General features: G+C 41.1%; 1 protein-coding gene across 1 annotated transcript in view; it reads right to left on the bottom strand.

The window, feature by feature from the left end:
- LOC311035306 (protein kinase C beta type-like) overlaps positions 1 to 17,500 on the bottom strand; it is an 80,705-nt gene that overhangs the window by 28,153 nt on the left and 35,052 nt on the right. The window contains 5 exon segments of the mRNA XM_084043426.1: positions 6,059 to 6,155; positions 7,225 to 7,359; positions 12,828 to 12,984; positions 15,107 to 15,235; positions 17,332 to 17,443. Coding sequence (XP_083899552.1) covers positions 6,059 to 6,155; positions 7,225 to 7,359; positions 12,828 to 12,984; positions 15,107 to 15,235; positions 17,332 to 17,443 — 630 coding nt within the window.

The raw sequence follows: 17,500 nt of genomic DNA, 5'->3' as shown, positions 1-17,500 counted from the left end.
TCACAAATTTTAAAATTAACTAGTTCAGTTCATAATTCAAAATTTTGAACTAAAGTTCATGGTTCAAAAAATGAACTAGTTCAGTTATTTTTCGTTCTTTTTTTCAATATATATATATATATATATATATATATATATATATATATATATATATATATATATATATATATATATATATATATAATTAATAAGGGTCTCTCTCTCTCTCAGCTAAGGGGTCCTTGACTTGAAAAACGTTGAATACCCAGGCCTGTGTTATTATACAGGATTATGCCATTTGTAGCCATAATGTTTTAATAGCAGACCTACAAGCTCACAATGAGTTGCATCGACGACGCGTTGTGAGATTGTGTATCTGCTATTTTAGGCACGGGACACCGTCGTGCTGCGAAGAACAGCAGCAGCAGCAGCAGAGAGAGAAACTGCATGAATAGCGAAAAGTTGTGAAAAAGACTTTGTTTTAAACACAAGCAGTACACCCGGTCCCAGCAACGTTGTTGTTGTTCATACGTGTGTGTGTGTGTGTGTGTGTGTGTGTGTGTGTGTGGCTAATACAGCGCAGAAGCTTTCTTTAATTACAACATGATCTTGCGTCGAAGACTCTGCAAGATGAACAAACAGCTGTGGATCATTATCATTCAGCATGCTACAGTGACACGACAACTTATAAACGGACATTTATTTTATAAAGCTAAGTGAAGCTAAGCAAAATATGAGTTCATGAACGATCGTTCATTGAACGTGTTCAGGCACAACACTGCCTCTCCTCTCCTCTCACATGATCATCAGGTATTATGGTTATACTAGGAGGAAGATTTTTTTCAAAAAAGTGTACAGAAAGTGTTAAAATTATGTTTTTATGTGGACACGCCTCCAGTTCATTAAGGGTGCGTTCGGAAATTGCACACCGGAGCGCACTCGCCTATTAGTTTGTATAGGCCAGTGCACTCAGTGCTGTATTTCCGAACGCACCCTAAGTATACCTGGTTCTCACCTTAGCACCTCCTCCACCACCTTAGCACCACCCACCTGTCTCCTTCTCATGCCCACACCTGTTTTATTGATAATGAGGGGGAGGGTATATTTTTACTATGTGACTAAAGGGCTGTTTTTCTATTGGCACGTTTGACCCTCAAGGTTTCAGCCTCCAGGAAGAAACTCAAAATAGTCAGAGAAGACATAAAACACCATAAAAACACCACCAGGGGGCTTAATGAAGTTCTATCAACCTCATAGACACATGAAGAACAGAAAAAGTGCAAAACCATGGCACCACCTCTTTAAGAAACAAATGAATAAATTGACTCAACAAGACAAAGTATGTCCTTTGCTTACGGCAATGAAAGTATTCCATAAGTGTTGTGCTGATGGGCGGACACGGTCAAGGAGGTGTAGATCATTTCTTTTGTACTTTGCTTTGTGCTGTACGGACTATAACCAGTAATGGGGGAGGGGGGAGTTGGGGGGGGGGGATAAAAATATATATATATGATGAAAGGATGTCCTTTCTCAGGGGGAAAAAAACAAAAGAAAGAATGATGTGAAGACATGATATGATATGATGAAATGATGTTTATCCCCTGTCTGTCTAACATGCTGAAAATGCCAAATAAACACAAAGGTTAAAAAAGATAAAAGGAAGTGTAGATCAAATAAGTTCCAATAAGTCCAAGTTCAAAGGCAATGTTTTAATTATGGTTTTGCTCTTATTAAGATGTGTCTCCTATTAACTTCAAGTAGTCAAATTTGGATTATTGGCACAGGAATGCAACAACAAAAAAACATATTAAAAGTAATCATTTTAAGCTTTGCACCTTATATATGTTCTGTCCAAAGCTTAAGTGTCAAGCAACTGACACGTTTTGAAAGCCAAGCGATGAAAGCCAAGACTTACACATTATAGTAGCCTACAACACATTATGGTAGCCTACTAGCCTACAACACATTATAGTACCCTACAACACATTATAGTAGCCTACTAGCCTACAACACATTATAGTAGCCTAATAGCCTACATGACATTATAGTAGCCTACTAGCCTACATGACATTATAGTAGCCTACTAGCCTACAACACATTATAGTAGCCTACTAGCCTACATGACATTATAGTAGCCTACTAGCCTACAACACATTATAGTAGCCTACTAGCCTACAACACATTATAGTAGCCTACAACACATTATAGCCTACTAGCCTATAGTACATGACATTATAGAAGCCTACTAGCCTACAACACATTATAGTAGCCTACATGACATTATAGTAGCCTACATGACATTATAGTAGCCTACTAGCCTACAACACATTATAGTAGCCTACAATGCATTTTAGCCTACTAGCCTACATGACATTATAGTAGCCTACAATACATTATAGTAACCTACTAGCCTACAACACATTATAGTAGCCTAAATGACATTATAGTAGCCTACTAGCCTACAACACATTATAGTAGCCTACAATGCATTTTAGCCTACTAGCCTACATGACATTATAGTAGCCTACTAGCCTACAACACATTATAGTAGCCTACAAGACATTATAGTAGCCTACAAGACATTATAGTAGCCTACAATACATTATAGTAGCCTACTAGCCTACAACACATTATAGTAGCCTACATGACATTATAGTAGCCTACTAGCCTACATGACATTATAGTAGCCTACATGACATTATAGTAGCCTACATGACATTATAGTAGCCTACATGACATTATAGTAGCCTACCAGCCTACAACACATTATAGTAGCCTACATGACATTATAGTAGCCTACATGACATTATAGTAGCCTACCAGCCTACAACACATTATAGTAGCCTACAACACATTATAGTAGCCTACAATGCATTTTAGCCTACTAGCCTACATGACATTATAGTAGCCTACAAGACATTATAGTAACCTACTAGCCTACAACACATTATAGTAGCCTACATGACATTATAGTAGCCTACAAGACATTATAGTAGCCTACAAGACATTATAGTAACCTACTAGCCTACAACACATTATAGTAGCCTACATGACATTATAGTAGCCTACAAGACATTATAGTAGCCTACATGACATTATAGTAGCCTACAAGACATTATAGTAACCTACTAGCCTACAATACATTATAGTAGCCTACATGACATTATAGCCTACTAGCCTACATGACATTATAGTAGCCTACATGACATTATAGTAGCCTACATGACATTATAGTAGCCTACCAGCCTACAACACATTATAGTAGCCTACAACACATTATAGTAGCCTACAATGCATTTTAGCCTACTAGCCTACATGACATTATAGTAGCCTACAAGACATTTAGTAACCTACTAGCCTACAACACATTATAGTAGCCTACTAGCCTACAACACATTATAATAGCCTACAATGCATTTTAGCCTACTAGCCTACATGACATTATAGTAGCCTACTAGCCTACAACACATTATAGTAGCCTACAATACATTATAGTAACCTACTAGCCTACAACACATTATAGTAGCCTACATGACATTATAGTAGCCTACAATGCATTTTAGCCTACTAGCCTACAACACATTATAGTAGCCTACAATGCATTTTAGCCTACTAGCCTACATGACATTATAGTAGCCTACTCGCCTACATGACATTATAGTAGCCTACATGACATTATAGTAGCCTACATGACATTATAGTAGCCTACTAGCCTACAACACATTATAGTAGCCTACAAGACATTATAGTAGCCTACTAGCCTATAACACATTATAGTAGCCTACAATACATTATAGTAGCCTAGGGTGCATTTCTCCTTTCCGACATGTCGCCTTTCCGACGTTGACGAACCCTATACCTAACCCTAACCCTAACCCTAACCGCACGCGGAAGCCACTAGTCGGAGTGGTGAGATGTCGGAATGGAGAGTGAACACCAGTAGCCTACAATACATTATAGTAGCCTACTAGCCTACATGACATTATAGTAGCCTACAATACATTATAGTAGCCTACAATACATTATAGCCTACTAGCCTACATGACATTATAGTAGCCTACGTGACATTATAGTAGCCTACATGACATTATAGTAGCCTACATGTCATTATAGTAGCCTACAACACATTATAGTAGCCTACATGTCATTATAGTAGCCTACAATACATTATAGCCTACTAGCCTACATGACATTATAGTAGCCTACATGACATTATAGCCTACTAGCCTACATGACATTATAGTAGCCTACATGACATTATAGTAGCCTACATGACATTATAGTAGCCTACCAGCCTACAACACATTATACTAGCCTACAGTATATGACATTATAGTAGCCTACGTGACATTATAGTAGCCTACATGACATTATAGTAGCCTACATGACATTACATGTCATTATAGTAGCCTACAACACATTATAGTAGCCTACATGTCATTATAGTAGCCTACGTGACATTATAGGGCTACAACTAAATATACATTTTCCATAATCGATTAATCAGCGATCGCATTTAACGATTAATCGATTAATCTAATTATAGTTCTTCTTTAGTTATTATTACCTTTAGAATTCTGTTTGAGGTGGTTTTTATGCTCTAACAATAAAGACGACAAAGATGGAAAAACGTATAAAAAATATGTCTTATTATAAAAAAAATGTAGCTCAAAGACACCAATAATAATAATTATAATAATAACAAAGAATATGTTTTAATAGAAAAATAACTCTGTGACGCAGGGGGGATAGCGCCCCCTAGCGGCAGTGATGTCACATTTCGGTTCTAGAGCAGGGGTCTTCAACAGGGGGTCCGGGACCCCTAGGGGGTCCTCAGAGTCACTACAGGGGGTCCGCCAAATCTTTGTGTGATATGATTTTTTTTTTACCTTAACCACTTGAGTTTTCTAGTTTTCTTTCCCAGCATTCCTTTTCTGAGGAGAACTTTGCCAAAAATAGCAGATCTACAAGCTCACAACGCCTCGCGCTGCGAGGCGTTGTGAGCTTGTAGATCTGCTATAAGAGGATCTGCTATAAGAGGTATAGGTGTAGGTATAGGTGTAGAGGGAAAAAAGAGCAGTGAACGTCAACAAAAAAAGTTGAATCTAAAATACAATATAGAAGGGGTCCCTGCTTCATCTCTCTCTTAGCTAGGGGGTCCTTGGGCCTAAAAAACGTTGAAGACTCCTGTTCTAGTTCACTGCCATTGTTACGCTGTGCTGTAAATGTTACACGTTGTGTAACCGCCAGCAGGTTTTATAACAGGAAGAGAGAGATGGCTCACTCCAGCTCAGCTACAGTACATTTAGTGCCAGAAAAGTGTTTAAGTGGAAAAACACACACCCACGATTCACTGCCAAAAACACCACCAGCTGCCTATCCATTCCATTATGATACATTGTTGTACCCCTGACGCGCACGCAAACGCGCACGCACACACACACACACACACACACACACACACACACACACACACACACACACACACACACACACACACACACACACACACACACACACACACACACACACACACACACACACACACACACACACACACACACACATTTGTATTACTTGTGTATTACTTGTGAGGACATCAACACTTTAGGACAGCCATGTTATGAATGCCATTTAAAAATAATAATTGCCATTTTAACCGTAAGCCTAAAGCCGAAAAACAGCAGATCTACAAGCTCACAACGCGTCGCGCTGCGACGCGTTGTGAGCTTGTAGATCAGCTGTTTTTCGGTGCATGACACTGGTGCGCGCAACTAAGTATAAATCACGTTGAACTCTAATTCCAATCCCTAAACCTAACCTCTAAGACACCTAAATGTCTAATCCTGACCTGAATGTTTTTCTAATTGTAAACGTATCTCTTTTTTAACTATAAAACAACCATTTGTCTTGTGAGGACCAGGAAAACGGTCCTCACCATGTATATTTCTTCAAATTCTACTATACTTGGTCCTCGCAAGTATAGAAATAAAAACACACACACACACACACACACACACACACACACACACACACACACACACAGTAGAATGGTCAGTCAGTCATGGTTCCAACGCACCTCGAACTTCTGTCGTAGTTCCTCGTTGCCCTCCTCTCCCTCAGCGGGAACAGGAACGTTGAAATACTCCCCCTCCTCCTGGGAGAGCAGCTTAAACCTAAAAACACGGACGCACGCACGCACACGCACACACACACACACACACACACACACACACACACACACACACACACACACACACACACACAGTTTCACGTATAAACAGTAATAACAACAATGACCTTCATCACATAATGTATTTTACAGGTGCGGGGCCATAGCTAAACAGAAGGTCCAAGGTTCGATTCCCAGAATGTGTCGAGGTGTCCCTGAGCAAGACACTTGACCTCTAACTGCCCCCCCCCCACCCCCCTCCCACCCCTGTGCTGAGCTGGGTGAAGCTGAACACTGAAGAACCCTCATGGGATGAAATATGTCTCATTATTATGATATGGTAGAGAGCGTTTATTTGCCCATGGGGCGAGGGCAGTGTAAGAGGTGCTGAGAGGGTCATCAATCACGTTTATAATGGTCTCTGAACAGAGCACAATGACACGTCAGATAAGCAGGGACGTGCACAAATAGATTCTAGGTGGTGCTAGAGCACCTGCCCTTTGCCCTCTAGACCAGAAGTGCCCTTTTGAAAAAATGAAAAAAAACGTTTTTTTTTTTTTTTTTTTTTTTCAGTTTACAGCAGGGGTCTTCAACAGGGGGTCCGGGCCACCTAGGGGGTCCTCAAAGTTACTACAGGGGGTCCGCCAAATCTTTATGTGATATGATTTTTCTTTTTACCATAACCACTCGAAACCTAGCATCCCTTTTCTGAGGAGAACTTTAGCCAAAAACAGCAGATCTACAAGCCCACAACGCCTCGCGCTGCGAGGCGTTGTGGGCTTGTAGATCGGCTATTTTTGGCAACGAGGTATAGGTGTAGAGGGAAAAAAGAGCAGACCAAGTAAACAAAAAAAAAGTATAATTTACTTGAGCACCTGCCCCTCAAAATGTCTGTGCACGCCACTGTAGATAAGAGACCTTTTTCATGACCAAAAAGGTACAGGCAGAATCCTTTACATTTTGTTATTTTATATTATGTTATTTTTATATATATTTAACAAAAAAAGAGGAATTATAAAAAAACACATAACATAACTGCTATCAACCCTAGGGCTGATATGAAGACATCTTACCATCCATCTACCCCTAGTTTCTGGAGCTCTGAGACGCCAAACGACAAGGAACCCATGAAGTCATTCCTGCTGGTCAGATCCCAGTCCCAGATCTCAACCGACAACCTACGGTCCTTATCCGACTCCTTCAGGTTACTGAGAGGGGAGGGGAGGGGAGGGGAGGGGAGGGGAGGGGAGAGGAGAGGAGAGGAGACATGTATTCAATGTTAAATAAAATCACACCCTGTGTGAAGGTAGCAGTGCCTTTGCTACATTTTGTCATCGATATGTGTTTATAATGTGTTTATAGCCACGGGTCACGTGAAGCTTGACCAATCACTTTGTTGACGGGTCTGACCAATCAGAACGTTGACGGGTCTGACCAATCAGAACGTTGACGGTGAACACGGACAAAGTCAGGTATAGAGCAGGATCCGCTCTATACCTAAGTACCTAAGGTATAGAGCGGCTAGCGCCGCTAAAAATCACACCCTGTGTGAAGTGAGTGGTGCCTTTGATGAGCCCCGTATTGATCCCCGTATTGATGTTGTCATCAATGTTTGTGGACAGACATACATACATACATACATACATACGGACACACGGACAAAGTCATGTATAGGAGTGGTTGCCTTCGGCACCACTCAAAAAACTGTGGGGGCGCCGATGGCCTAGTGGTTAAGGCATAAGGCGCATACCATTATATAGGCTCTAATTCAGCCCCCAGAAGCAAATTTTCACGATTCTTTAAAAATAGCAGATCTACAAGCTCATAGCGCGTTGTATATCTGTTATTTTAAAGAGCGCAAAGACATGTTAATATGACACACAGATGCGTTCCCAGTCATAACGGATTAATAGCACAGAGTAAATGCTTTTTAGCTCAAATGAAAAAGTGACACAGATGCGTTCCAGGTCTTAATGGGTTAATAGCACACGGTGTGGTTTCGTGGCAGTGAGAGCAGAACCAGGACAAGGTCATCTGTGTGTCAGCGTCATCACAGACTCCCAGAGGGAACACTAAACAAGGACACAGGCCTACAAGTATGAAGATACACGGATAACCATTCTGACCACGTTCCTTCACCCTGGTCCCACCACAACACAGGAAAACCTCTCATAATGGAGCTGTTTCTAGGTTATTGGATGGGGGGACGAGGGAGAGAGAGAGAGAGAGAGAGAGAGAGAGAGAGAAGATGACAATAGAGATGTCCTCACTTTGAGAACCACTACAATGATATGTACGCAATACTGTGGGTGTGTGACTGTGTTTATCAACAAATAATAGGCCAAAATGATATAGATTTCACAAAATATAGGAATGGTTAAAGCAGGGGTCTTCAACGTTTTCAGCCCAAGGACCCCCTAGCTGAGAGAGAGATAAAGCAGGGACTCCCCCCCTATATTGTATAAAATTGTGTTTCAGATTAAACTTCTCTTTTTTCCCTCTACTCCTATACCTCTTTGCCGAAAATAGCAGATCTACAAGCTCTCAACGCCTCGCAGCGCGAGGCGTTGAGAGCTTGTAGATCTGCTATTTTCGGCTAATGTTCCCCTCAGAAAAGGGATGCTAGGGTTCAAGTGGTTAATGTAAAAAAAAACTAAATCCTATCACACAAAGATTTGGCGGACCCCCTGTAGTAACTCTGAGGATCCCCTAGGGGTCCCGGACCCCCTGTTGAAGAGCCCTGGGTTAAAGGGAACCCGCTAAGAGTGGGACCATTAAGAGGGGATGATTAAAACCCTTAGAGATAAGGCTACAGGAGGAAGCAGCACTGTTAACCCCCCGTGTCCCTGAGATAATGATTGATGATCATTAGATCACATTATTATCATGCTCCCGTAAATTGGTGGTGCAGACAGACAGACGTGCACTTTGTGCAACGAGCAGAGCTGTTCCCTCAGCGGAAAACTGAAAGAAAAGGGGGGGAAAAAAACTGTAAAGACGAAACGGAAGAGTGGAGGAGGCACGTCACATCCACTTTACCCCCGGATGCATGTGAACGTTGTGGGAGAGACTACGTTCTAGAGCTTTAAATGCGGGCCTAAATATTTGAGCCCCGGCCCAACGCAGGCCGACAGAACGTCAGCCTGAGCCTAGTCTCGCGTAGCCAGACAACCATTCCACAATCTCTGAATGCTATATAGAGTCTGGAACTACAACTCCCCAAATCCGAGAGAGGAAACTGGCACTTCCGTCCACGAAAATATATTTTAAAATATCTTTACATTTTATTTTTTAATTTCCATTTCTGCTAAGCAGCAAGCTAGATATACTTAGATGATTTTGATTTTATAGTCGGATACATTTGCGCGACTGTAACGACGAAACGGAAGTGGGGAGGAGGCTTCACATCCGGTTTATATTCTAATCATGATCAGAATACGATATGATTATTGGTGTATTGTTGTATTGGATCTATTAGCTCGTGCTCATTTGATTTGGCTATTTTATCTCATGTGTTTATGAAAGTAGGTAGCTGATATATTGCACTTTTACCTTAGTGCTAGGTATACTCTTGGTTGCTTGTTTTTTGCAGGAAATGCACTTCTGGTGATTAGTAGTTTCGTTCCCTACCTATGTTGAATGCACTTATTGTAAGTCGCTTTGGATAAAAGCGTCTGCTAAATGACTGTAATGTAATGTAATGTAATGATCAGAGCTTCCCAGTCCCAGACTGTATGACCGGAAACATTTGAAAATTGTGGGAGGCAACAGTCTGGCCACGCGAGACTAGCCTGAGCCCGAGCCAAAGCCTGTTACATAATTGACTAATTCAGGGGTCTTCAACGTTCTCAGGCCAAGGACCCCTTGGCTGAGAGACAGATAAAGCAGGGACCCCCAATATGTATTGTATAGAATATAATCTTTTCATATATTTCATAGATAGCTTCATAGACTTGTTTGACAGCACTGTCATCAGTGTTAATTTTAATGTGTGTTTTCAGACTTTTAACCACATAAGCCGTCCATACTAAGTAAACTTGACCCACTCTGTACTTGGTCTGCTCTTTTTCCCCCCTACACCAAACCTCTTTGCCGAAAGTAGCAGATCTACAAGCGCACAACGCCTCGCGGCGCGAGGCGTTGTGTGCTTGTAGATCTGCTATTTTTTGGCTAAAGTTCTCCTCAGAATAGGGATGCTTGGTTGAATTGGTTAATGTAAAAATCACAAAGATTTGGCGGCCCCCCTGTAGTAACTCTGGCGACCCCCTAGGGGTCCCGGACCCCCTGTTGAAGACCCCTGGACTAATTGGTTCCGACCATAGACTGTAAAAAAGAATGGACAAAGCCACTCCCCTGCTTTCTACAGAACGAAAATGAAGCCGATAGTTCAGAAACGTGCATTCCTCCATCGTTAATATATACAGTTGGCCACGCCGGAACTCAAACGCTATTGGTTGAGACCAGACACGTGACCAGCGAACCGGAAAACAACCCCCAAAAATGCTATTGGTTGGGAATGAATGCTATTGGTTGTGTAGGTTGTCAATCAAATCATCCCGCCCCTCCTGGAGCATAGCCTACTTTATCGTCAATTTTAGAATAAATGGGACCATAATTTAGCAAAACGCATATCATGATGATTGAAAGGAGACTTTAAACTAGCGACTGGAAGCATATAGAATTTATGACAATTTTTATTACGGTAAGAAAATCTAGTCTAAAGTTTGTCAAAAACCCATTCACTTGCGTTAAAATAAATTCTTTCTGACACTGCAGGTCGGCGCAGGGTAAAACAGTGCCTCACTCTGGCCATTCATAAGCTTCCGTGTTGGCCTCATCGTAAATATCCAAGCCTTGCCCCTTGGTTCCGACCCAGCCCGAAGCCCAACATTTTTATGAACAGCAGCAGCAGCCCTTTTTCTCCTCATTAGATATTATTGCCTAGGCTATTCATGAAGAACAATTCTACCTTTTCACAACTAGCAGTTATGCTCATTCTGTTTCTCAAAGTGTGTCCCACAACGATGCACGATGCGGTGCGGGTCACAGGCGCGCGATTTTTATTAATAATTCATTAAACTACTATAAAACAACAGTAACAACAACACACTCTACCAGCCTCCAGTAGTGGACAATAGCAGATCTACAAGCTCACAATGCCTTACGCTTGTAGATCTGCTATTTTCACATGGTTACTGTAATGTTTTATAACAATAATCGAAATCTACAAAGTAACTAGTTACTAAAGTTTTCAAATAATTAGTACAATATTTGCCTCTGAGATATAGTGGAGTTACTGGAGTAGAAGTAAAAGTATTAGAAATTGGAAATACTCGAGAGTCAAGAGCAAATAATTCAAAATTGCTTTTCACTGTTCTCAGGTCAAATATTGATATGCGATTAAAATAGGATTCATTAATTACAAAGCCTCTAATTAATTTTTTTAATCGAGTCCCAGCCCTAGATTTAACATTAATTTGGAATGCACGATGCCTTTGATGTGAGGAGGTGAACTGGTTCATCAGAGACAGACTGTTGACAGCTGTTTTACTCCTGTTGGATTCATTCAACATATATTCTTCTATATACCCAGTGGTTCTCTAACCCTTTTGGCGCCGGCCGCTCTGACCGGGCCGCTCTACTCCGATTAACCCTTACTGGTGCCCGGTGAATTGAGGCTTCAAAGGCGCATTTCGCCGCTTTAGCGTTCCTTCAGCAGGCCGCTGCTTCTATCATTTTGGCGCTTTCCGGCGATAGTTCAGGCTTTTTTTCACTTTCTCCCTTCGGTTTGGTGCCCCCCCACCTAAAGCCTTCCGTTAATCCTGCACTGACTACGGTCCCCTGTTGAAGGCGGCCCGCGGGCCATTTGCGGCCCGCGAGAGGCAACTGTGCCCGCGACGACTCCTGTCGTATATTTTTTTTATTTTTTTTATAATTTTGAAAAAAAAAGAAAAATCTGTATTACTGTTCAAGCAGACTAACAAACACATCTGTAAGTCAATTGTTGATTCTGGACTTATTTTGATTTTCAGTATGTACAACTGGCTGCTGTACAGCTTTTCAAGCAGACTTATTTTGTTTCCAGAGTGAATTTTTTCCTTGTGTGACCCTCAACACAGGATTTAAGAATCCCAGGCCTAAAATAACACGGTGTCAAATTAGCTTGATTAGAGAAAAAAATGGAATAAAAAACAAAACATTTTGCACGATTTTGGCGCCCGTGCGTGGGCACAATGCCCCTGGCCCTCGGCTTGGTACCCGAGACATAATTTGGCCCTTGGGGAAAAGTAATTGGGGAACCCTGGTGTAATATATTAGATGACATAAAGGAAGGCTGCTCTTACAAGGTGTTCAGGTGAAAACATGGAGTAATATTAGATGATATAAAGGTGAAAACATGGAGTAATATTAGATGATATAAAGGTGAAAACATGGAGTAATATTAGATGATATAAAGGTGAAAACATGGTGTAATATTAGATGATATAAAGGTGAAAACATGGAGTAATATTAGATGATATAAAGGTGAAAACATGGAGTAATATTAGATGATATAAAGGTGAAAACATGGTGTAATATTAGATGATATAAAGGTGAAAACATGGAGTAATATTAGATGATATAAAGGTGAAAACATGGTGTAATATTAGATGATATAAAGGAAGGCTGCTCTTACAAGGTGAAGCTCTCGTTCCACGTGGGGTTCAGACAACACTTGATGGTCTTGGTCTTCTGTTTGCTCTCACTCTTGGGGTCCGGGATGAGCTTGAGTTTGACGTAGGGGTCCGACAGGCCGTTGGGGTCCATGGGCACCAGGTTCTTAGCTTCTCTGACTGGAGGGGAGACAGGCAGACAGACAGACAGGCAGGGAAGACAGGCAGGGAAGACAGACAGACAGACAGACAGACAGACAGACAGACAGACAGGCAGATAATAGTGGGGTCGGGGGAGAGACAGAGAGAGAGATTTGGTTGGTAAGGTTTTGTACCAAGTGAATGTAAAACATTTAAACCAGGGGCCTTCAACGTTTTCAGGCCAAGGACCCCCTATCTGAGAGAGAGATGAAGCAGGGACCCCCTCTATATTGTATAAAATTGTGTTTCAGAAGAATTTTTTTTTGTTTACTTGGTCTGGTCTTTTTTTCCTCTATACCTATACCTCTTTGCCAAAAATAGCCGATCTACTAGTTGAGTTGAGCTTGTAGATCTGCTATTTTTGGCTAAAGTTCTCCTCAGAAAATGGATGCTAGGGTTCAAGTGTTTATGGTAAAAAAAAAAAAAACATACCACAAAAAGATTTGGCGGATCCCCTGTAATAACTCTGATGACCCCCTAGGGGTCCCGGACCCCCTGTTGAAGACCCCTGATTTGAATACTGTGTCAACTGTTTCAAAAGTGTCTCCCAAGCTAACCTCTCCTATATGGATGTATAACTATTTCTGACACAAAATGTACAATTATTTTTGTAATAGTTTTGAAAGATAGTCTTCCCTAAACAACACAGCTCTGTTTAATATACTATTTAATTATACATACATTGTTTTGTTCCACTTTTGCTTTGGCAATGTAAACAATACATTACATTACAGACATTTAGCAGACGCTTTTATCCAAAGTGACTTACAATAAGTACATTCAACATCGGTAGGGAACGAAACTACTAATCACCAGAAGTCTGAAGTGCATTTTCTGCTAAAACAAGCAACTAAGAGTATACCTAGTGCTAAGGTAATATAGTGCAATATATCAGCTACCTACTTTCTTAACCAGATGAGACACATAGGAAAATCAAATGAGCAAGAGATAAAACAAATAAGTGTATCGACTAAACAAGATCCAATAAAACTTGTTAACTAGTTTGTACATCTAGTTAACAACAAGTAGGCAAGGCGAAAACGTATGCTTTCTCGTGCCAATGAAGCTCCTTTGAATTGAATTGAGAGAGACAGTTTTCTGTCCTAATTCTGAGTAAAGTTACTTAAAAGCACAGTTTAGCTTCTGTTCCACAATCAATCCATATGAGAGAGAGAGAGAGAGAGAGAGAGAGAGAGAGAGAGAGAGAGAGAGAGAGAGAGAGAGACATGGACATTCGTACATATTCTCAATTTGGGTCAATCATTGTATCATTGATCAGATAATGGCCTTCTTCCTGTTTCACTGTCACCTCCCCTCAACACTACTGACAGACAGACAGACAGACAGACAGACAGACAGACAGACCATCAAGGACTGCTACTCAGTGTATTCCTTCACTATCTGTACCGAGTTGACCTCGACTACTGTACAGGAAAAAGATAACTACCTGTGTGTGTGTGTGTGTGTGTGCGCGCGCGCGCGTGCATGTGCGCTATTTCAAATACATTTGAAAAATTGCTTCTATTCGTCTTGAAATGTTTCATATCAAGTGATTGCAAAGCCTTGGACAAAGTGCTGCTATTTGCTTCAAAAGCTGTTGCTTACCTTTATATAGACCTGTTCCTAACAGCAAAGCTTTTGTAAGATAGTTTTCCTCATTTCTATTGTCTAATGTGACAGCTCTGTTTACATAAGTCTGTAATCCCTTTTAACCCATTAAGACCTGGAACTTTGTCATTTTTAGATTTTAGCTAAAAAAGCATTATTTTACACTTTGGGCTATTCAAAAATAGCAGATATACAAGCTCATAGCGCGGCACCGAGTGCCGCGCTATGAGCTTGTATATCTGCTATTTTTGAAAAATCGTGAAAAAGTGTGCAAATCTTTGAATATATATATTTTTAAAGCGAACATTTTTTATTTGACACTTGCTTTGGCAATGTAAACGTTAGCCAATAAGGCTCCTTTGAACTGACATCCAATTGAATTGAGTGAGAGAGACGAGGACAGACAGACAGACAGACAGACAGACAGACAGACAGACAGACAGACAGACAGACAGACAGACAGACAGACAGACAGGCAGACAGACAGACTTACTCTTAACGGTCAGTGTGTCTGTGTTGATGTGGGCATTGATAGAGATCCTCCCTCTCCTCTCTGTGTGGTCAGTACCGCACAGACTGGGAACGTTGGCCACACAGCGCTTATGAATATTCATCATACAATCTATAGAGAGATACATACAACCTTATGAATATTCATCATACAATCTATAGAGAGATACATACACCTTATGAATATTCATCATACAATCTATAGAGAGATACATACAACCTTATGAATATTCATCATACAATCTATAGAGAGATACATACAACCTTATGAATATTCATCATACAATCTATAGAGAGATACATACACCTTATGAATATTCATCATACAATCTATAGAGAGATACACACACCTTATGAATATTCATCATACAATCTATAGAGAGACACATACACCTTATGAATATTCATCATACAATCTATAGAGAGATACATACACCTTATGAATATTCATCATACAATCTATAGAGAGATACATACACCTTATGAATATTCATCATACAATCTATAGAGAGATACATACAACCTTATGAATATTCATCATACAATCTATAGAGAGACACATACACCTTATGAATATTCATCATACAATCTATAGAGAGATACATACACCTTATGAATATTCATCATACAATTAGATTTTTTTTTTACCTTGAGCTAATAGAGAATCCCGACAGGGTGATTATCCACCTCCGATCCGCGTCGGTGGATAATCACCCTGTCGGGATTTATTTTTCAATAATGACCACCTAACCGTACATTATCCCGCTTATTACACGGCTACTTAATAAATAAATGAATAAATTGACCCAAAAGTAACAACAAAATGAAGTATTTCCACCGCTTTAACTTAACCAGCTTTATAGTCTGTCTGAAGGTGATACCATATGTGTAATAATCACACACACACACACACACACACACACACACACACACACACACACACACACACACACACACACACACACACACACACACACACACACACACACACACACACACACACACACACACACACACACACACACACACGTTGTGAGGGAGAGGGTATTTGAACACGTGCATGTTATGACTCTGTCTGACCACTAGATGTCAGGCTGCTATAGGATGATACAGAGAATCAACAAAGCACCAGTAAACATAGATCTACAGCACCAGTAAACATAGATCTACAGCACCAGTAAACATAGATCTACAGCACCAGTAAACATAGATCTACAGCACCAGTAAACATAGATCTATAGCACCAGTAAACATAGATCTATAGGAGACCGTTTGTGTTTGTGTACCGTCCATTTTCCTAAATGATTTCAGCATCCTTAGCAGTAATGAACCCTCTGGGAATCACTACAGATCCATGATTCACTACAATTCCCATGAGCCTCTAGTACTGGGTCAATGCAGAGCAGTACTGGCCCCACTGGGATTCACTACAAATCCCATGATGCACTACAAATCCCATAATTCCGTGCTACAGTAGTAGGTCAATGCAAAGCAGTCAGTGGCCCCTAAGGGATTCACTCCAAATCCCATGATGCCTTGTTGTTATGTCCTTCCCTACGAGTCCCACGATTGCATCATGACTGTGTGCTGTTGTTAGGGTGACCACCACCCGTCCCCAAATTCGCGGGACAGTCCCGAAATTGGACCCTCTGTCCCGCACAAGCAGAGCAATGCCCCGAAAATCAAAGATATGAAAAAAAAATCGGTAAATGATAATAAATCGGTAAAATCAGGCAAAAATAAGAATGAAATAACATAACCCTAACCTAACCCTAATCTTAACCCTAAAACCGAAATAAAGAAACCAAAAACTGGAAAAAAACGAACCCAATCCACCCAGAACCGCGCAAAAAATCACGCGCCCGTGATGTCCCGCGGAACGGCTACGTCTGTCCCTCAATGGGTCTGTTTGAAGGTGGTCACCCTAGCTGTTGTACATTCCTTAACGCAGCCATTCAAGGTGAAGGACAGTGTTTCAGTGACCTTACAGCGGCGGGGAACCAGATGGAGAGATTTGAGTCTGGTGGTGGGAAGGACGTGCAGTCTGGCTTTTACTGTGAATGGACTGATGCCCTTAACCAATGACACACACACACACACACACACACACACACACACACACACACACACACACACACACACACACACACACACACACACACACACACACACACACACACACACACACAGTGTTGTGTGTGTACTCACGGTCACACTTCATGCCCTGGTGGATCAGCCCGTAGAGCAGAGAGCCACAGTGGTCGCAGAATGTTGGACTGGAGTACGTATGAACCTTGAACCTGTGTTTACTACGAGGGTCCTGAGGAGAGGAGAGGATCGAGAGAGAGGAGAGGAGAGAGGAGAGAGAATAGATGTC

Source organism: Gymnoscopelus microlampas (assembly GCF_963454915.1).
Source record: "Gymnoscopelus microlampas genome assembly, chromosome: 2".
NCBI classification, from domain to species: Eukaryota; Metazoa; Chordata; class Actinopteri; order Myctophiformes; family Myctophidae; genus Gymnoscopelus; species Gymnoscopelus microlampas.
Note: the sequence above shows the minus strand (reverse complement) of the source record. Positions and strands in the feature narration are given on the sequence as shown.